A 20,966-nucleotide genomic window follows, 5' to 3' on the forward strand; every position below is an offset into this window, starting at 1 on the left:
ACCCAGGCACTCAGTGTCTTTGCTCACCTTTAGAGCAGTGGCTGTCTTCACCTGGGTGTTTGCACAAAGGTGTATGAGCCGCATGAACAGTGATAAACAAAGGCTGAGGCACTCACAGTCCCTGGTCAGGTGCAGTGGGGGAGACAGTCAAGAAAACCAACCATCAAAACACAGTTGGATGGGGCTGACTTGGTCACGTAATGGTTAAGTTCATGAGTTCCGCTTCTGTGGTGTGCGGTTCGCAGGTTCAGATCCCGGGCGCAGACCTACACACCTCTCACCAAGCCATGCTGTGGTGGTCCCACATACAAAGTAGAGCAAGATTGGCACAGATGTTAGCTCTGGGCCAATATTCCTCACCAAAAAAACCAAAAAACCACACACGCACAACAGGATGATCAGAGAAATATAAGCATTGGGTATTTGATGGCATTAAGGAATGCTTGTTAACTTTTTTAGTTGTGGTAATGGTATTGTGGCTATGCTTTTTTTAAAAAACAAAGAGCACTCATCTTTTAGAGAAACATAATGAAATATTTACTGATAAAATGATATGAAGTCTGGTATTTGCTTCAAAATAATCCGAGATAGGGGGAATAGCAGGAGGTGATATAGATGAAACAAAATTGTTCATGAGTTGGTAATTGTTGAAACTAGGTGATGAGTACATGAGCTTCATTATGCTATTCCAGCTACTTCTGTATATGTTCTAAATTTTACATAATAAAAATTAAAAACAAAATAAAATTTTTAAAATGCAGTGGGATAAGTATTTTGATAGAAGAATGCCCCGGGAGCATGTAGGACCAGGATGGGCACCTACCCCAGCTGAGGGAGGGGACAGGAAGTTGGCTAGGGAAGGCTTCCCGGGGGAGGAAACATTTACTCAGTCATGAAGCTTGAATCGGAGTTAGGCAGATGCCAGGCAGGGGACAGTGTAAGTTCCCTGGACCCATAAGTGTCACACGGTTTCCCAAGCTGCCTAGTTATACAGCTTAACCCTGGCACAGGCTCTGCTCCAACCCTAGTTCCTGCCTGAAGGACCCCAGCCTGGTAAACAGTCAGTAGACTCTTTTCGCTCACCTGGGATCCAGGAGTCAGCTGTCCCTAGAGTTGATTCAGTCAGTGAGTCGATCAGCAAATATCTGTAGCCACCTTCACGTTGTACAACTGTGAGTGTGCACTGGCTCAGACCATAGCCACAGGAGCCCAGCAGCACTCATGCCACCCATAAACCCAAGTGGAGTCCAGAGGAAGAAATCAACATTTGTTTATGCCCTTTCCCACCCCTTCCTCCTTCTGCCCTCCAGTGCCGTGTCCCTCAGCCCCCCTCCCACCACTACTGAATTGGCCTGGAACATGGCCTGTGGGTTTCCTGTTACACCTCCCTCTCTATATACCTATATCTAAAGAGAACTTTCCATTGGTTTATCAAATTTTATAAGTTTTTGCAAATAACCAATCTTTGGCTTGATTTATCAAATTTTGTTACAATTAAGTTCCTGTCATCCTATCATTTTCCATTTTCCTTGGGTTTGTCGATCCTTATGTTTCTCCTTCCTCCAGATGAACACAGTTGCCTACATCTAGTAGACTATAAAGCCCCCTCAGGAGCCTGTGTAATCTGCTGAGGAGTACAGATGTTGTATGGATGATTTTACTGGTCAGAAGCTGGCATGATGTTCCCAGGACAATGCTTGTTGGCAACAGTGGAAATGCGTGTCCTCACCCCCAAGGGTGCTGTTCCTGATTTTTCCAGCAGGGGGCAGCAGAGCCACAAGCACTAACTGGCTCTTCCAGTCCAGCTTCATTCTGAAACCCAAATCCCCACCTAGGGCAGTGTCCCTGCCCCTATGGCTCATGGGTAGGACTTCCAAAAGGCAGAAAGTGCCCTGGTTGCCTGGAGAGGCGTGGTCCCTCTCAGTCATCTGAGGAGGGGAGCAGGATGGATCGGGGTTATTTCAGGCTGGTGTCTTGAGCCCTCAGCTGTAGGGGTCTCATTGTGATCAGGAGCTTCTAGATGGGAGAGTCATATTTGTTGCATGAATGCCAGTGCTTGCCATTCTCCCATTCATTCAGGAACTATTTATTGAGTGCATGCTACATGACCAGCACTATGCCAAGGCATCTAGACTATAAGGCTAGGTCAGAGGCCATGGTGACATGAAACTCCTGATTCTGGGGTCAGCCAAGCTTCGTGGGCTTGCCTATTGCCAATGAGAGGGTAGCATAGAGTCAAGCCAGGGTGTGGGGTGAAGTGCAGGGCCAGCTGGTGGATGGAACACCTCTTCCCCAGACTGTAAGGGGGCTCAGGCCCAGAGACACCCCTTCCACTCAGGCCTTGCTGTAGCTCTCTCTTCCCCTCCCTCCACAGACCTCCCCTTCAATGCTGGAAGTGTGCCCTTTATTGAGGTCCCCAGAACAGCTGAGCTGTGGCTGAAGAGCTCAGATGAAGCTTCACTAAAGGCCCAGGGATGACAAAGACAAAAAGGCCCAGCCAATCTGACTCATGAGATGTGCTTGCAGTCTGGACACATGGGCCCCTCCAAGGTGGCAAAGGCCATCCTACACTCCTCTCCCAGCCGCTTCTGAAGACATCCACAACCCAGAATATCCAAATCCCCAGACACCTGGAGAGGTAACCAGTCTTTCCTCCCACCTGCCAGATCCCACTTTTCTGTGTGAAATCTTCTGTTTCTGGGGGTGTTGCAGCACCCCAACTTCTGCCTTAGGGTGAGCCCTCACCTTCAACATGTTCAAAACAGGGCATCAGCCCCCATACTCACAGGAATCCCACACACAAAGTGGTGAGGAGTTTGTCCCATTCTAGGTGATGAGAGGACCCCTGAATATAACAGGCTTTCTGGGGAAGTACAATTTGTGTCCCCAGCAACCCTCCACAGAGGCTTGGCACTGTTGGGCTAGGGAGGGAGCACCCGGGTGTCCTCTGCACTGTCCCTAATCCATCTCCATAGAAGGAGAAACCCTATTCCCTGAGGATGTTCAGCGGCTCAGCTAGAACCCCAGGAACACAGATGTTTCCCAGCAGGAATCACTGGACTACCTGGAAATGAGTCTTTTTTTTTTTTAAAGATTGGCGCTGAGCTAACATCTGTTGCCAATCTTTTTTTTTTTCTTCTTCTCCCTAAAGCCCCCCAGTACATAGTTGTATATTCTAGTTGTAGGTCCTTCTAGTTCAGCATGGCTTGATGAGCGGTGCTAGGTCCACACCCAGGATCCGAACCCACAAAACCCTGGGCTGCCAAAGTGGAGCACGTGAACTTAACCACTCGGCCACGGGGCCGGCCCCTGGAAATGAGTCTTAACCTAGAAATTGCTCTTTCTGGTAGAGACCCGGGAGCTCTCCAACCTGTTCACCCCTGCTACTCAAGTTCTGTGTGGGTAAAAACAGAGGCTGCAGGAACTCTGGACATAAGCAGGAAAATGCTGCCTGGGGTGCTTGGCACGGGAGTGAGATGGTGCCTAACTCGACAGGTTCAAGTGAGCCCAGGGTTAGCTCAAGAAAGCGGAGAGAGCTACAGTGGCTCCCGCTGGACTCACTCCTTTCTGCTTTTACTCCTTCCCACCCTCTGTGCCTCCAGCAGCAAAGAAGGCCTTATGGGGTGGAGGTATGGGAACTGGGAAGAGGTTGAGTCCTGTGGGGGAGTGGTCTTCTGGGAGAATTGGGTAGAAAGGATAACCTTTCTACTTAAACCAGTCCCTCTGGGGCACAGCTGTCACCCAGGCACCAAGCCCCAGCCCAGAATGGGAGGAGGAGTTCACAGTGTGCTCGTTCCCCAGAGGCCCCACTGGCCACTTCCCAATTTTGCCCCTGTAGGCCCTGCATAAACTGTCTCCATGAAGACCCCTGGGATTTGCAGATTTTGCATTGTGGTGCTACTTCTTTTTTTTTGTTTGTAGGTTATTTCACCAGGGGAAAAGGCAATAATTTCCTAAAATCCATACAAATGTGAAGAAAAGCAGAATAGTACTGGTTGTTGTTTTTTAAAAGTGCAAAGTAAAAATAGTAAGGGGAAAAAAAACCCAGACAGTACCAGTGAGATGACATCTGTTGTAATTAACAGAAAGCTTGATGCAAACTGTCTTAAATTATAAAAATAATTTATTGGCTATATAACTGAAAAATCCAGAGGTAGGGCTGGTTTCAGATGAGGTTTGATACAATGCCTCTTGATTTTATAAGGACTTGGTATGGCAGACACAGCTGGTTGCCTTCCTCATACCCATTCCTCCTTCCTCCAAAAGGAAGCCCACTTTTGTTTGGGGCAGGGCCTAGTTAAACAGACTAACTTCCTCAGATTCCCTAAGAGTTTGTGGTATCCCTGGGATACATTGTGACCCATGAGACTTATGCTAATGGCTTCTGGGAAAGTTGCTTCCCTGGCAGAGGTACCTCCTTTTCTTCTTTTCCCTTCAACTTCCTGCCTGGAATGTGAATATAATGCTTAGAGCTGTAGTAGCCAACTTATGACCATGAGGCAGCAGCCTTGAGGATGGACTAACTTGCTAAAGATGGCAGACAAGAAATGTAGACAGTGCCTTCAAGGTGTTGTAAAGCAGGAGCACCAACCACGGTCTGCCAACCTCCTGACAGCTTATTGCATGAGACAAACATGAAACACGGGGCTGGCCCTGTGGCCAAGTGGTTAAGTTTGTGCGCTTCACTTCTGCGGCTTGGGGTTCACCAGTTCGGATCCTGGGCGCGGACCTACGCACTGCTCATCAGGCCATGGTGTGTGCTGTGGCGGCATCCCACGTAAAAGAACTAGAATGACTTATAAATAGGATATACAACTATGTACTGGGGCTTTGGGGTGGAAAAAAAAAAGGAAGACTGGGAACAGATGTTAGCTCAGGGCCAAACTTCCTCAAAAAAAAAAAAAAAACCCCAAAGAACATGAAACAAATATTTTTTTAAGCTACTGTTAGATTTTCTCTTTCTTGCAGCTAAACGCATTTCCAGCTGATATCTTTAGTTTCCTTACATCTCATGTCCACACTTTTTGTGGTAAATGTTTCATTCTGAAGCTTGTTTCCTTTGTAAACCCAAACTGTCTTCCTGTAGCCTCTGAGGCCTCCTGCTTCTTTGTTCCCATCCTACAGGAGAGAGTCACCTTTGTCCTAGAATTCTCTGGTTTTCATTTTGGAAATCCTGCTAGCATCTACTGCTGAAGGCTGTGGCTGGAGAACTCATGGTAAGTTTCTCTGATCTGGGCAGGGCCTAATGGTCCTCCCTTGACCTTAGCTGAGCCCTTACAGGCCCTGAGCATCCCCAAGGTCAGCCTGTGACTTTCACAAAAGTCCTGACCTCCAGACGCCTTGCCCCTGCCGTGGCCTTGGGGGTAGCATGGGTAACATGGGCCAGCACCCTCTGCCAACGTCAGGGCCAAAAATCTGCCTTGGGAGCCAGGTTTGGGTTTTGGCTTGGGCAGGTGTTGAATTTGGGAAAATTTCCAGCCCAGAAAAAATGATTTTGAGTGTGGGGTCTTATTCTTCCTCAGCAGACCCTTGAAAGTCATGGGTTCAAGGTGTTTTGTTGCTAGGATAGCAGTAGGGCTGTATTTGAGGAGCTGAAAGAGGGTTTAAACTGCAGAGACATCTGGGTATTGTCACAGTCTTGTCTCAGGTCACATAGCTTGTAAGTGGTGGAGCCAAGAGTCAAACCGAGGAGTCTGTCACTCCACCAACTCCCCCAACCACAATGCTAAGACCCAATGACACTTGTGACCATATATTTTTTTTAACACAGACCCCTTTGATCACATTAGAAGAACACAGGAATGTTCTTCAGTTCCACAAAGAAATATGCTTTCTCCTATTTTCCCTAAAGCACATGGCCCTTTGACCTCTGTTTTATTGTCACACTTTTTTTGGAGACACAGGTACAGAAAATTAGTTCTCCATTTCACCATTGGCAGTGGTGCAGGAGCAAGACTAAAAGCCATACTTGGACTCAGTACTGGGGAGATGTGGAATGCATGCGTGGTCTGAAAGGGGAGGCCATCACACCAAGCAGAGATGTAGGCCCACTGTTGGCAGAGCTTCAGATTTTTCAAGAAAAACCGGAAAACTGAGTTGTCGGGGTTTTTTTAAGATCTTATTTTTCCTTTTTCTCCCCAAAGTCCCCCGGTATATAGTTGTATATTTTTAGTTGTGGGTCCTTCTAGCTGTGGCATGTGGGACGCTGCCTCAGCATGGCTTGACAAGCAGTGCCATGTCCACGCCCAGGATCCAAACAGGTGAAACCCTAGGCTGCTGAAGTGGAATGCACAAACTTAACCACTTGGCCACAGGGCCAGCCCTGAAAACTGAATTTTTATATGCTGTTTCAATGTTGGCTCAAAAAAGCATTATGCAGGTTGTCAGGTTCCCACTTCCAACATAATGGGATAGAATTTCTGTCCTCGCCTAAAGTAATGTGAGAACAGGCAGGAAGATGTCCTTTTTCCTGCAATACTGGTAGGTTTCCTGGAGGAGGTGGTACTTAAAGGAGGTTCCTAAAGGTGGAGGGAGCTTCCTGAAAAGAGGAGGGTAGGGAGTGACCTCCAGTACAGCTTTTGCACAGTAGTTCATGACAGGAATGCTCATGGGCCCTGCGGTTTCCTAGCCCCCGCTGGCCCACACCTGCAGCTTCCTGGTTCCAGGATTGAGGGACTCGGCCCACTTCTATCCTCCAGTTTTCTTCTTCCTAGGAACAAAGCAATAGCTGAAGAAGTCCCAGAAGTCCTCCCAGCCAACCTGGGCTAGAGCCTACTCCCTGAAGTTGCCAAAGGGAACCCTCAGCTCTTGGGGCCTTCCCCTTGACCCTGGAAGGTGGGGCAGCAAAGAGAAGGGAGGAGAGCTGGAGGATTCCCCATTGGGTGAGAGTCATCCTCCCCAGGCTACCCCTACTTTTCAGAAAGGGTAAGCCATCTGGGGCAGCTACCTAGACACCACCCTTGGGTGGGTAGAGCATGGGAGGCTGTACCTTACTTCTGTCTTCTGAACTACATTATCATTCCATTTCAACATCATAAATAGCACAGCAACCTCATGTTATGGGCCTCCCAATGTGATGCAGTTATCACCAATGTAGGATTCTTGACAAAAATGTTTAACATAAATCTAATCTTGGGGCTGGCCCCGTGGCCGAGTGGTTAAGTTTGTGCGCTCTGCTTTGGCAGCCCAGGGTTTCGCCGGTTGGGATCCTGGGCGCGGACATAGCACCTCTCATCAGGCCATGCTGAGGTGGCATCCCATGTGCCACAACTAGAAGGACCCACAACTAAAATATGCAACTATGTACCAGGAGGCTTTGGAGAGAAGAAGGAAAAATTTTATAAAAAAATTAAAATGAAAAAGTTGGTATTACTGTATTAAAAAAAACTAATTTTGAGGAAGCAATTAGATAAATCCAGAATATGGTGCTATAAAATTGGCCTGAGCTAGTAAAAAAAAACCAGTGACACAAAAAACAAACAAAAAGGCTGAATGTGGAGCAGAGAATACTCTTCTATATTAAAAGAAACTGAAAAGACCTAACAAGCAAATGCAAGATGTGAATCTTGCCTCCTGAGCTAAAATAAAAATGCTAAAAAGACATTCTTAAGACAAGTGAGGACGATACTGCTGAATTACTGTTGATTTCATTAGATGGGATGATGGTGCTGTAATTGTGTAGAGCTGAGTATTAATACTGTTGACATTGGGGGTGGGGAGCAGGGCCAGATAATTCTCCTGGGATTTTTGCCGCATTTCTCGCCTCTGCCACTAGATGTCAGGAGCACCATACCCCTTCACTTGCAACAAGCAACAATGTCTGAAAAAATGCTTCAGGATTAAATAATAATGATGGTTGCATCACATCATAAATATACTAAACACACTGGACAGATGCAAATATGGCAAAATGTTAACCATTGGTGAAACTAGGTGACAGATGTGTGGGTTGTTCATTTTACTATTCCGTCAGCTTAGATTTAAAAATTTTCAAAACTGGCGCCTGAAGTTTCACCGGTTTGGATCCTGGGCACGGACATGGCACCACTCATTGGGCCATGCTGAGGTGGTGTTCCACATGCCACGACTAGAAGAACCCACAACTGAAAGTACACAACTATGTACCGGGGGGCTTTGGGGAGAAAAGGGAAAAATAAAATCTTAAAAAAAAAATTTCAAAACCAAAGGAAAATAATTCAATTTCAGAATTTCTGTTTACAGCATCCCAAAGGACCTATGACAGGTGCCAGTTGTGCAGCCTCCTTTCAGATGGGATTGTCATAAGTGCCTACATTGGTTGAGTTGCTTGGGTGCTTCATCCTTCAAGGAAAGACTCATATCTCCTCCTCACACCTCTCTCTTTGTTTCTCTCTCTCCCCTCTCTCTCTCTCTGTGTCTCTCCTTCTGTGTCTGTCTGTCTGTTTCTCCTTCCCCCCCCTTCCCCCACCCTCTCCTGCCTTATCCACTCCAAAGCTGCCATGAACATACTGGTCCCGTGCTACCCACTGACCTGTGGAGAGAAAGGCATCCTATGGACTGTCATCCAACAGTCTGGGTACAGATGATGGACTGTGTCAGTTTCTTTGTGGTGAGTATATTCCCCTGTGGTGGCTTTAAAACATAATCAGAAAATTCTTTAGCGCTTGTCCCGTTAAGAGATGGGGTCATGGGGCCGGCCTGGTGGCGCAGCCGTTAAGTGTGCATGTTTGGCTTCAGCGGCCGGGGGTTCACCAGTTCGGATCCTGGGTGAAGACATGGCACCGCTTGGCAAGCCATGCTGTGGTAGGCGTCCAACATATAAAGTAGAGGAAGATGCGCACGGATGTTAGCTCAGGGCCAGTCTTCCTCAGCAAAAAGAAGAGGATTGGCAGCAGATGTTAACTCAGGGCTAATCTTCCTCAAAAAAAAAAAAGTGATGGAGTCTATGTCCTGTCTCCTTGAATATGGACTCTGCAACTGCTTAACCAATAGAATATTGTGGAAGTGACACTGTACCAGTTTCCAGATCCAGGCCTTAAAAGACTAGCATCTGCCATGTCCTCTTTTGAGATACTTGCTCTTGGAACCCAGCTGCCATGCTCTGAGGAAGCCCAAGCCACCCTGTGGAGAGGCACATGTGGAGAGAAGCAGCATCCAACACCAACTTGAAAGCATGTGAGTGAGTCATCCTGGAAGTGGATCCTCCAATCCAAGCTGATGCTGTGTGGGGCAGAGACAAGCTGTCCTTGCTGAGCTTTGCCCATTTTGCAGATTTGTGAGCAAACTACATGATTACTCTTGTTTTAAGTTAGTAACTTTTGCAGTAGTTTGTTTGCAGTGATGATAACTGATGCATCCCCTGTCCCCCAAAGTGGGGGCCCCAGGCTTACAAGGCAGGAAGTGGGCCAGCTCTTTATCCCTGAGTGAGGACCTAGGTTAGCACTCATTCCTTCAACAAGTATTTATTGAGTGGCCACCAAGTGCTAGACACTATACCAGGGGCTGAGGAGTTAGCAGTGAATGAGATAGACCCAGCCTGTCTGGTGGTCACAACTCTGGCACACTAATGAGAGGGCTGTAGCCTCAGTGTGAGGAAGGGGGAGGGAGAACGCCTAGGGGAGATTATTTCTAAGCTGAGACCTGACTCCGGAAAAGGAGTTAGCCATGCAAAAAAGCAGGGAAAGGGCAGATGGAACACCATGTGCTAGTTCTGGGGAAGACTGCCAGATTTGGCAAATAAAAAATAAAAATTTAACACCTGGGGCCGGCCCCGTGGCCAAGTGATTAAGTTCACGCGTTCTGCTGCGGCGGCCCAGAGTTTCACCGGTTCAAATCCTGGGTGTGGACATGGCACCGCTCATCAGGCCACGCTGAGGAAGCATCCCTCTTGCCACAACTAGAAAGACCCACAACTAAAAATACACAACTGTGTACCGAGGGGCTTTGGGAGAAAAAGGAAAAATAAAATCTTTAGAAAAAAAAATTTAACACCAGTTAAATTTGAACTTCAGATAAACAGTGAATACTCTTTTAGTATATACGTATGTCCCATGCAATGTTGAGGACATACTTATACTAAAAAGTTGTTCATTATTTATCTGAAATTCAAGTTTAACTGGGAGTCCTGCATTTTATCTGGTAACCCTAGTTCTAGGGCAAAAAAGAGAGAAAAACTCATGATTTCAAGGGGACAGTTCAGGAAGCTGGATGAAGCACAGTGGCAAACAGGGCGTAGTAGTATGAGAGATAAAGGTGAGCGGGAGCAACCTTGCCGAGGTCCATTTTGAATTTCACCTTGAAGCAATGGGGAGCCATGGGAGGGTCTAGAGCAGAGAAGGGACACAATCAGATTTGTGTTTTATAGGATATTTGGCCTACCACATGGAAGGGGGAGTAGAGAGCCTGTAGACAGGGAAACCAGGAGGAGTCCCCTGGCCTGCAATGCTCATACTCTGCACTGTAACCACAAGGCCATGAGAATGTTGAATGTAATCCCCACTGTACGTTTTTCTTTTCTACAGTATGTGTTTTAAGCTATAAATCTTCCTCTAACCACTGCTTTCGTATATCCCACAAGTTTTGATATATTTAGTTTTTATTATCATTCCATTCAGAATGTTCTCTAATTTCCCTTGCAATATGTCTTTGACCTCTGGATTCTTTACACATGTGTTGTATCATTTCCAAATATTTGAGATTTTTCTATCTCAGTGTTGTTTATTTCAATTTCTTTCCATTGTGGTCAGAGAACATACTCTGTACCTTCTTTAAGTTTTATTAACGTTGTTTGAAGGGTGAGCATATGGTCTATCGTGGTGAACGTACCACGCTTGCTGGAAATGAATGTGAGTGCTGCAGCTGTTGCATTTAGTGTCTATAAATGTTAGTTACCGTCAGGGCAGTTGATAATGCTCTTCGGATCTTCTATATATTTCTTTACCATTTAGTCCAGCTATACCATCCACTGGTGGGCATGGGGTGTAAAAATCTTCAGTGATTGTTATGGATTAGTTTAGTTCTTTCCTTTTTGTCGGTTTTTTCCTTCAACTCTTTTGAAGCTCTGTTATTAGATACATACACATGTGTGATTATTATGACTTCCCAATGAACGGGTCCTCTTATCCGCTTGGATTTCCCTCTTTAGCTTGGGTAACACCCTTTCTCTTGAAGTCTACCTTATCTGATATTAATGTAGCCAATGCAGCTTTATTATGCCCCTTGTTAGCTTGGTATATGTTTATCTATCCATTTACTTTCATCTTATTTATGTCTTTATACTTAAAGTGAGTGTTAGTGTAAACAGCATATAGTTGACTCTTGCTTTTTTATTCACTTGAGACTCTCTGCCCTTTCCTTGGCATTTTAGTACATTTACATCTAATTATTGTACAGATTATTGATATGGTTGATTTAGTTCTATGATTTTACTATTTGCTTTCTGTTTTCCCATTTTTTGCCTTTGTTCTTGTTTTGGTTTTGGAGGAGGAATACGACATTTTGGCTGTTCTTATCAATTTATCAGGTGACATGGAAGATTTCTACTTTTGTTATTTCTAGCACAAGAATGAACTTTCCTGCAGGTCCAGGCTGCAGTATGAGCAGTCCTGGCACTTGAGCCAAATGATCAGGCAGATGCCATCATAGAGAAAGATGTGGGATCCTTGGGCAAGTCCCAACAGGAATGTAACAGGGAAGACCTTCAGGTCTGGTTAAGGCCAGGCCATCTATATTAAAAAACTATCAACGTTAGAAGAGTAATTCCTGACCTTGGCATTGACTGAGTTCATGATCTTGGGTTATCAAGTGACCATGTGGCTAGAACTGCCCATCATGACCTGGGTACTGGCAAATCCACAAAATCATTAGGTTGGCCAGGCCAAACAGCAAATCCATCCTTATTTAGATGTGGTATATCCCAGATCAAGCTTGGGCAGGTCCAAATAGTACAAGTAATCTATATAAACAGGTGGTTCAAACACCAATGTCACCTAACACCATTTCACTGATGCTTCTCACTCAGCTCACACCCATGCATTATGTGGGGTGCCTAGCAAACTAACAGAGTGAGGGGAAAGCCCAAATTTGGTATAAGGATGTGTTGTCTTGGTGTGAAGGAGACAAACTGAAAATGACCTGCTCTTGCACTACACCCCCAGCTGTGGGGGGAGGTCTTCTCAATGGACAAAAGTCTGAGCAAGGCACCTAGTGGTTTAGAGGTGAAAGCAGGGCCTGCTTCACAGGCCTGAGAGCTATGTAGTCACACAGGGCTCCCGTTCAAAAGTGTCCCGTGGTTGTTTATTGCTCTGCTGTTGCCGTCTTGAAATTCATAATAGTTTGAACAAGGAGGTTGCATTTTTATTTTGCACTGAATCCCACAGAATATGTCCTGGGTAAAAGGTTCCAAGACCAGGGCAGAGTAGAGGAGCCACAGGATATAGACTGCCTTGACTTGCTTGTGCCATAATACTCAAGTGTGTGTGTGTGTGTGTGTACAGTTGTGTCTGGTACATATTAAGTCCTCAAGTATTATGGCTATTGCCACTGTATGTTATTGATGATGGTGACGGTGATAAGAATTATTGGACTCTTCCAGAATTGTTTTTCAAATCACTTAAGCCTGGTTAATTCACTATCTACAAGCCATCCTTCTCCTTTGTTTCGCTGACCCATTTGCAAAGAATTTTTAATTCAAGCAGTGCCTGTGGCATCCCTCAGGAACTTAACACAATACACACCTAGCTTTTTATTTATTTTTATTTTTATTGTTTTTTTTTAAAAATTGACATCTGAGCTAACAACTGTTGCCAATCTTTTTTTTTTTCTTCTCCCCAGATCCTCCAGTATATAGTTGTATATTCTAGTTGTGAGTGCCTCTGGTTGTGCTATGTGGGACGCCGCCTCCACATGGCCTGATGAGCAGTGCCGTGTCCGCACCCAGGATCCAATCCAGCAAAACCTCGGGCTGCCAAAGTGGAGCACACAAACTTAACCACTCGGCCACGGGGCCAACCCCCACACGTAGCCTTTTAAATACCCACTAAAATGTTGCACACCTTCATTCAGATATTACCCCCATTTGTCCAGTTGTATCAGCAGTCCCTAAAAGCTGTGCCCCCAACCAGCTGCCACAGATTCTCTCAGAGTTCACCCAGCCACACATGCTCACACACTCAGGTCATCTGGCTGAGTATGGGTGATGTCTACACAATTCCCCTCCCATTTGATGTGAAAAATTCATACCAAGGACAGCTACTATAAAGGCTGCATATCTGCAGGCTGCAGACTCTATAACTTGCATTTGAAAGTTTTAAAAATTATTGCAAATTAGAAAGTATGTGCGTCATTCCACTTCGGTGGCCCAGGGTTCACTTGGTCAGATCCCGGGTACGGACCGATGCACTGCTTGGCAAGCCATGCTGTGGCAGGCATCCCACATATAAAGTAGAGGAAGATGGGCATGGATGTTAGCTCAGGGCCAGTCTTCCTTAGCAAAAAGAGGAGGATTGGCAGTGGATGTTAGCTCAGGGCTAGTCTTCCTCAAAAAAAAGAAAAAAGAAAGTATGTATGTGTGTAATTTCTCATGGCTAGGAAGAATGAGAAGGCTTGAGATATTGAAAGTGCGTTAGAAATATTCCTATAGTTTTCTGGATTTCCAGGGAGAGCTGGAGGTTGTCATTATATGGAAGCTTAGCCAGGAAAAAAAGAAGATTTTGTGTCCTTGTGGAGTCTGGAGGTTGGGGATCTTCGAAGTGTTGCAGACACCCTGGGGTGAGCCCCTGGTGGTCCAAGGGTCCTGGTTTAATGAGGGCTGCCTATGTCAGAGGGAAAACCAGCAATTTCACTGCCTCTCATGATACAACAAATCTGGGGTTTTAGGTAAGAAAAGCCAGGGCTGAGAGAAGATAGGGGTGAGACATGATGTCACCTGCTCCTGTCACGTTTCCTGCAAGAAAACCCTGTGGAGAAGAGACTCCTGGCTCAGTAAATGAGTCACTGGCTTTATAAGCCAAGAGAGATGGAAAGCAGATTCCAGGAAATAAGCAAGGAGGAATCTTGGGGAAAGTGTTCATCTTTAGTGTGAAATTGTCAAGCCTCTAGGCTCTTGTGGGAACTCGAGGAGAAAAACAACAGTGAGACAGACTAGAGAAATAGCAAGGAACCAGACAGAGCTCCAGTGAGAGCCTGTGCCTTTGGACAATTTGGAATAACCGACTGAGATGGCACCGACTCAGCAAATTATCCTGCCAGCTTCAGACAGCAAGAAAATTTCCCAGTGTTCCAAGGTCAGCAGTTGTTCAAAATCCAACAGATATTTACTGAGCACCCATCGAGTTCCTGTGGTGGGCACTGGGCATGGAATAGTGTAGGCATATGGTCCCTGGCCTACAGAGCTCACAGCCATTGAGCAAGTCATCACACTTGTGCTAAGTGACAAGGAAGAAGGTTTGTGGGTGTGAGGCCACTGTGTGAATCCAAGAAGGCTTCTTGACACCTAGGTTAGGATTGTCCAGACACAAATAAGGACAGGCTAAATTTCAGGCAGAGGCCTGGAACAGAGAGAGCAGGGCTATTTGGAAGAAGGGAAAGGAGAGCAATTTTGGGAACAGAGGTCCAAGAAAAAGACTGGATGGGTCCTTTCTCTTCTCCCATTTTGGGTTATTTGTTTGCTTAGAAAATTTGAGGAGGTGCATCTCCTAAGTGCCAGGCAGCCTGTTTGGCACTTTTTGTTTATTTACAGATCAATTCAACTCACCAGTGTTTACTGAGCTCCCTGAGAAAATGAGCTGGGCCCAGCCATGGAGCAGGCAGAGGGCATAGTAAGAGCAAAGGCCCAGAGGTGGGACCCTACAAAGCAGTCTCAGGAAAGTGCCAGGAGTCCCTCGGGGCTGGAATAGGGTGAGGGAGCTGAGGCCTAAAGGAATACCCAGCTAGCTGATCTTCGGACTTCATCTGGTGAGGAACAGGAGGAGTCCTGGAGAGGTCTGTGCCCTGAGAAGCTGAGGTTGGATGGGGGAGGTCCCACCTCAGCACATTCTCTTCTGTGTGACGTTGGAGATAATTAACCCTGGGACCCTGACAGCTGCCACTGCTACCCTTCAGGAATTTGGACCCTCCCTGCATGATATCTAGGCCATACTCCCGCTGCACAGCTCTGTGGGAGAAAGGAATCTCATTAAATCCTTTCATCAGATGTGCTGGCCTGGGGTCAACTGCACACCAATCCCTTTTCTGGGACAGCCTCTACCAGCACCCTGGGCTCTCAAGAGCCCGGGCTGATGGCTGCCTTCCCCCAAGGCCAGGAGCCTACCAACTCTCTGCCGGTCAAGGTCCTACAGGCCCTTAAGGATCCTGGCTCAGCTCACAATGGCATCTAGGGGAGCAGGGGAGCCCTGGAGGGGAAGGTAAGAGTCTTGGGTCCCATCCCAGCCTGGCTACTAGTTCACTGTGGTGACCCTTGGGCATGGCCCTCCCCTCTCTGCACTGAATAACTTTTGCGATCTAGGACCTCTGAGTCTGAGTGATCAGGCACAGGGTGACTAAGCCTTGGTGTGTGGGGCCCTGGACAGGAGCAGGTGGCCCTTTCGGAAGGGGAAGCAGACAAAGGGTGTGATGGCAAAAGCATAGGGCATTGTAAGAGTGAAAAAAGTTTCCTTACTAGCCTGGGGTCCAGGGAAGGTATCCCAGAGGAAGTGGTGTCTGAGCTGAGACCTAAAGGGTGTACAGGAGTTAGCCAGGTGAAGGAAAGAGGAAAAAGATGCATAAACAGCCTGTGCAAAAACGTGGAAGTGTAGGAAAGCAGGGTATATTCAGGGAGGGAACAAAGAAGTTCACTCTTCATGGAGTGAAGACCTCCTGGGGAAGAACTGGCCAGAGATGAAGGGGAAGTAGGGAAGTGAGAAGGGACAGGGTCCAATATGCAGAGGCCATCCAGCTGCCCTGTGGAGACTGGACCAGGCCAGGTGAAACTGAGTATGCTACGAAGCCAGAAAGGAGGTGCAGGTGTACCCTGGTCAAGGGTGGGGCAGCAGGGGTAGGGAGTATGAGGCAGACTTGATGGCTGATGGGGTGTCAAGGGAAAGATCACCCAGGCTAACATGAGCACTCAAGAGGGGGAACACTTCTGAGGAGAGGACATGGGGTCGGTTTTACACAATGAGTTTGGGGTGCCGAAGGGTCATCCTAAGGGGGGAAATGAAGTGAGAGATGAGGGGCTGAGACTCAAAGCATCACTGTGGGGATGGAAACAAGGGCCTGGAAGTTGTCAGGATGGCCTGGAGAAAAGTATCGAGGATGAAGGAAGGGGGCCCAGCACCCTGGGGAGCCCACCGAAGGACATGAAAAGAGATAGCCAGAGAAGCAGCTAGAAATCCAAAAGGAGCAGTCACAGAAGCCAGAGGGAGTTTCAGAAGAGGGGGAGGATCATCTGTGTCCAACACAACTGGAACAGGTCAAAGGAGGAGAGGACTGAGAAGTGGAGGGTCAGGGAGCACTTACCAAGAGACTTCAGAAGGTAGAGCAGGTTTTAATGGTGGTGGTGGGGTTCCCAGTGACCATGATCTACAACCAGGTCTGAATGTGAGCAGGGCCACTGCATAGGGCTGAACAGGTTGTGCACTGCACACTCCGTGACTATCCATTCACAGAAACACGATTTGGGATAAGGGAGCACCCCCTGGAGTTGGGTGATATTTTGTGAAGCCTATAACTGCAGTGTGGACACTTCCCACACGGTGGCACCAAAGACCAATGCTGTACTTCTTGGGCTTGGCTGGGGAAGGACAGGGGTCAGTTTGGAGATCCTCAGCCCCAAGATCATCGTCTGATGGCTGGAGGGTATTGCCGGATGCCTGCTGGCTAGGACTCTCCCCACCACGAGGCCCTCCAAATCTTTATCAGAACAGTTCTCCCAGAGGTAGGAACTCAAATAAACCACACATTGCAGTTTGTCACGGGGCCAGGCCTGAAAGAGTCCCCGGGGGAGCAGCTCATTCCCATGATCTGGGAAAGGCACAGACGTCCCTCCCACTTGCCCCTTAGGAGAAGGGAGTCAGGAAGGAAGGAAGGACTCCTGGCCCAGCCTGTGGGACAGTCACCCCACCCCAGCACGGTCCTGCTCACAGGTGCCCCTGGAGGCCAAAGCTGAATCAGCGGGGACAATGGTAGAGACAGCTCTACCTGGGGCAGAGTCCCCAGGGAAGTCCCCTGTGGAGCCTGGTGACCCTGTACTAGAAACTTACAGACACCGGGTACAGGGGCTGGCCTGGAAATTCCTCAATAAGTAATGGCCATGTGGTCTTTGAAAACGATGATATGTGTATTGCAAACCATTCTTTGTATAAGTAAATATGAAGAGGAAAATAAAACCAGGTGAAATTACAATGCCCTGAGATGATGACCACTGCTGGTGCAGGGATGAGCCTCCTATCAGCTCTCATGGCCAGTGGATGCAGGTTTGACCTGAGGAGACTCCTGCTACAGGAGATCAGGTGGCTGTTCTGGTGCTTTCCCCACTCCTCCGTGACTTTTGTGTTGAGCACCTTTCCCTATGCACAGACATAAAACTCTCACCCCCTACCCTACCCGACCTGACCCTCCTGCCTCTCGGACTTCCTTTCCCTGGAGGCCTAAGCCCATGTGACTCAAATACAGCAAGCTCATTCCCACCTCCGAGCCATTGCCCCTGCTGTTCCCTCTGCCTGGAACACTTTCTCTGGATCATTCCTTAACTGTTTCCTTCTTGTCATTCAAGTCTCGTCTCCAATGTCACTGTCTCAAAGTGTCCTTCCCTGACCACAGTGGCCCCTTAGCCCCATCACTCCAAATCACATCACCCTACTTTGTTTTCTCCATAGCTCTTCCCTCTCTCTGAAGTCATCTTATTTATGTGTTAACTAGATTATTCTCTGTCTCCTTTGGCTGGAGAGTAAACTCCTTGAGAGCAGAGACCTTTCCCGTCTGGTCTGCCACTGTGTCCCCAGCATTCACAATGATGCCAGGCACATGGTAGGGGTTCAGTCTATGCCCAACACCATTTTCAGTGGCCACACAATATTTCAGCATACATGAACCTCCCTGTGGACTGTGTCATCCCTTTATCCCTGACTAAGCAAGCCAGTAATCAACATCCGCAGGCACAAGTCTTTTCTTGCCTGTACAACTCTTTCTTTGGGATAAGTTTCTTGCAGGGTGAAAGGGGGGGTTAAACCTGACATTGTGAAAAAACTACTCGTAAACACTCAAACCAATTCCCATTTTCTTGAGAGTGTCCACTCACACATCATGTCTATCACCGCCAATCTCACAGGCAAAAAAAGTCTCTTGTTGTTTACATTTGCATTGTCTTGGTTATTAAAGAGATGAGCACCTCTTCAAATTGCAATTTTAATGAGTGAATGGATGGATGCAGTTAAAGCATGAGAAAAGAGAAGTGGCTCCAGGAACTACAAGGTGAGAGTGGTATAGCCAGGATGTGGGGCAGCATCCCTGGCCCTTGCCCTTTGACACTTAACAGTGGAAAGCAGAGTCCAGGCTTGGGCAGGAGGGGGTGTGGAGGTTGGTGGGAGGTACATACATACCCACAAGCCCCATACTTACCCCCTCTCCAGCCTGTGTCTGCCCCACTACTCACTCAAGTGTTCTAGCAGGGTGTGGCACCTTTCATCCTCTCTCACTTGACTTCTTGGTGAGCCAGTTGACCACTGTCCCCTCCAAAAGCTGTCTCCAGCCTAGACTCCATTTTCCTCTAGCCACATGTCCCACTGCCTTCTGGATACCTCCTCCTGGATGAATGGTCCCCAGCATCCTCAGATGCCACCTGCCCAAACTGACCATGTCACCTTCCCCTAACTAGATCCTCCATGACTCCCCACATCATTGAAAACACCACCATCCACCCAATGCCCAGGCCCCAAACCCCAGTATTATCTAGGCTGCCTCCCTTTCCAGACCCCGCATCCCATCAATCACCCAGCCCTCCATTCTGCTTCCTGAACATCTCTTGAATGTCTCCTTCTCTCTATCCCCACTGCCCCGACCCTGGCCCAGGCCACCATGACCTTGGCTGGAAAATAGCATCAGCCGCTTGCTGCCACCACCTCCCCACTCCATGTATTGCTTGAGTGACCTTTGCAAAGCATAGATATGACCACAAAATTCCCCAGCTTAAAGCCCAGTCTCCCCGTCACCCAAGGGTGAAATCCATGCTCTTCAGCCAGTCTCTTAGGCCCCTCGTAACTGGCCCCATCCCCAACACATACACAATTCTCCAGCCACATTAAGCTTTTGCTCCCCACCAGCAAAGGAGGCTGCTCCTCTCTCCTGTGCTTTGAACTCTGCTATGCTCTCTGCCACAGATGTTCCTTCATGGACCTATCCTCTGCCTGCCTAGGGAGCCCCAACAACTTGCCATGATAACGCCCCTTCCCTGCAAAGCCCTTCCTAACGAGCACACACACATTCTCTCTCACATACACGGAAACGTGCACACAGATGTGGTCACACTCATGCACACACACTCTCACATTGGTGACACAGGAGGTGCAGAAACTCAAGGATGTACATGCCCTGATTGACAGTGAGCCCTTATGAGCAGGGACTGGGTGGCCTCACCTCTGGTCCCCCTAATTCTGGTCCCTCCAGGGCCAAGCACACAGCAGGGTCCATGAACACTTGTTGAATATCTGGTGAATGAATGAATGCTGCACACACTGCCTAGGGCCTGTGACCCAGGCACAGTAAAGGACAGGCTTCCATTCTGTCACCTCACAGGAAACTGGGGAGAGCTGTGACCATGGGGGTTATGCAGTGGCCTGAAGGAAGCTTCTATTTTTCTGTGTTTGGAGACTTGAACTGTAATACTTCCAAAAGTGGAACTAGCTGCACCGTATGTGAGGACCCTGGGTTCACTATGGTTCTCACCACTCTGCCGTGTATTAGAGGGATTTTTCTCAGGCCAGAGCCCATCCTTTTAGGAATGTGAACTGCTCGAGGTTAGAAATGGTGATGCTTCCGTGCTCTGTCCCAGCTCCCAGCCCAGCGCCAGGCACAGCATGTGCTCAGGGAATGATGCCTCACTCAGACAGTGCTGAACTGATTAGGACCCAGTGAGTTGAGTGGGAGCTCAGACTCCACCTCTTCCTGACACATGACCATGGAAAGGCTCTGTTTTCCCTGAGCCTCAGGTGGCACCTCTGTGAAATAGGTTTTAGCTGTGTCCTTCCTTCCCTGACTCACTGGTTGTGGGGAGAGGCCTCCATCACCTCGTGGCCCTCAGATGCTGTCTCTCCCTCAAGGTCCCTGGGCAGGAGGAGAGGGCCAGGTGAAGCCTCAGGTGTCCCATCTGCTCACTACAGCCCCATCCATGCCTGGCCCTGGTGGTCACAGGATGGGGAGCCAGGCCTGGTCACAGACAAGGACAGTCGGCAGTAATGGGTGCTCAGAAGAAGTGAGTGGGAAGCCAGAGGACACAAGTTTCTTGGAGGAGGTGACATTTGAGCTGTTTTCCAAGTGGATACTGGGGAGGAGAATCCCAGGCAGAAGGGAGACTGGGAGAAGAGGCAGCGGCTAGAGAGTGCAGACCATGTCCACAGGCACAGGTAGGTTGGTGTAGTGGAACCAGAACAGCAAAGGCTGGCAGGACAGATGGGAGATTAGGAGGTGAGGTCATCTCAGGCCAGATCTCCTGGGTCTCAGAGGTCCTGCTACAGTCTGGACTTATTCTGAGGGCAATGGGGAACCCATATGAGCTGATTTATGATTTAAAAGACAACTCACGCTGTTGAGTGGAGAACAACTGTAGGGGTCAAAGGTGGAGGCAGGAAGGCCAGAAAAGATGGTGGCACCAGGCTGGGTACCAACTGAGATAATGCAGAGATGTGGCCAGACACAGGACAGAATGACTGATTAGAAAGGGCAAGGGAATCATCCATTAAAAGTTGGAATTTTCTGGAAGTGGAATTCTAGAATTCCATAATGAGACTGAGTTCCTC

At 47.9% G+C, this 20,966-nt stretch overlaps 1 protein-coding gene across 29 annotated transcripts in view; it reads left to right on the top strand.

Moving 5' to 3' along the window:
- The window catches only part of RIPOR1 (RHO family interacting cell polarization regulator 1), a 53,629-nt gene that overhangs the window by 3,506 nt on the left and 29,157 nt on the right, over positions 1 to 20,966 (top strand). For 6 of the 29 annotated variants that reach the window (XM_070612180.1, XM_070612202.1, XM_070612200.1 and 3 more), the window contains exons 2-5: positions 2,375 to 2,638; positions 5,125 to 5,216; positions 8,473 to 8,587; positions 8,716 to 9,153. In XM_070612180.1, coding sequence (XP_070468281.1) covers positions 9,114 to 9,153 — 40 coding nt within the window. In that variant the 5' untranslated portion in view covers positions 2,375 to 2,638; positions 5,125 to 5,216; positions 8,473 to 8,587; positions 8,716 to 9,113. Of the gene's footprint in view, positions 1 to 2,374; positions 2,639 to 5,124; positions 5,217 to 6,713; positions 6,925 to 8,472; positions 8,588 to 8,715; positions 9,154 to 20,966 lie in introns of all 29 variants that reach the window. The other 23 variants (XM_070612187.1, XM_070612203.1, XM_070612192.1 and 20 more) reach the window with 20 other exon arrangements.

This window comes from Equus przewalskii, chromosome 3 (genome assembly GCF_037783145.1).
Source record: "Equus przewalskii isolate Varuska chromosome 3, EquPr2, whole genome shotgun sequence".
NCBI lineage: Eukaryota > Metazoa > Chordata > Mammalia > Perissodactyla > Equidae > Equus > Equus przewalskii.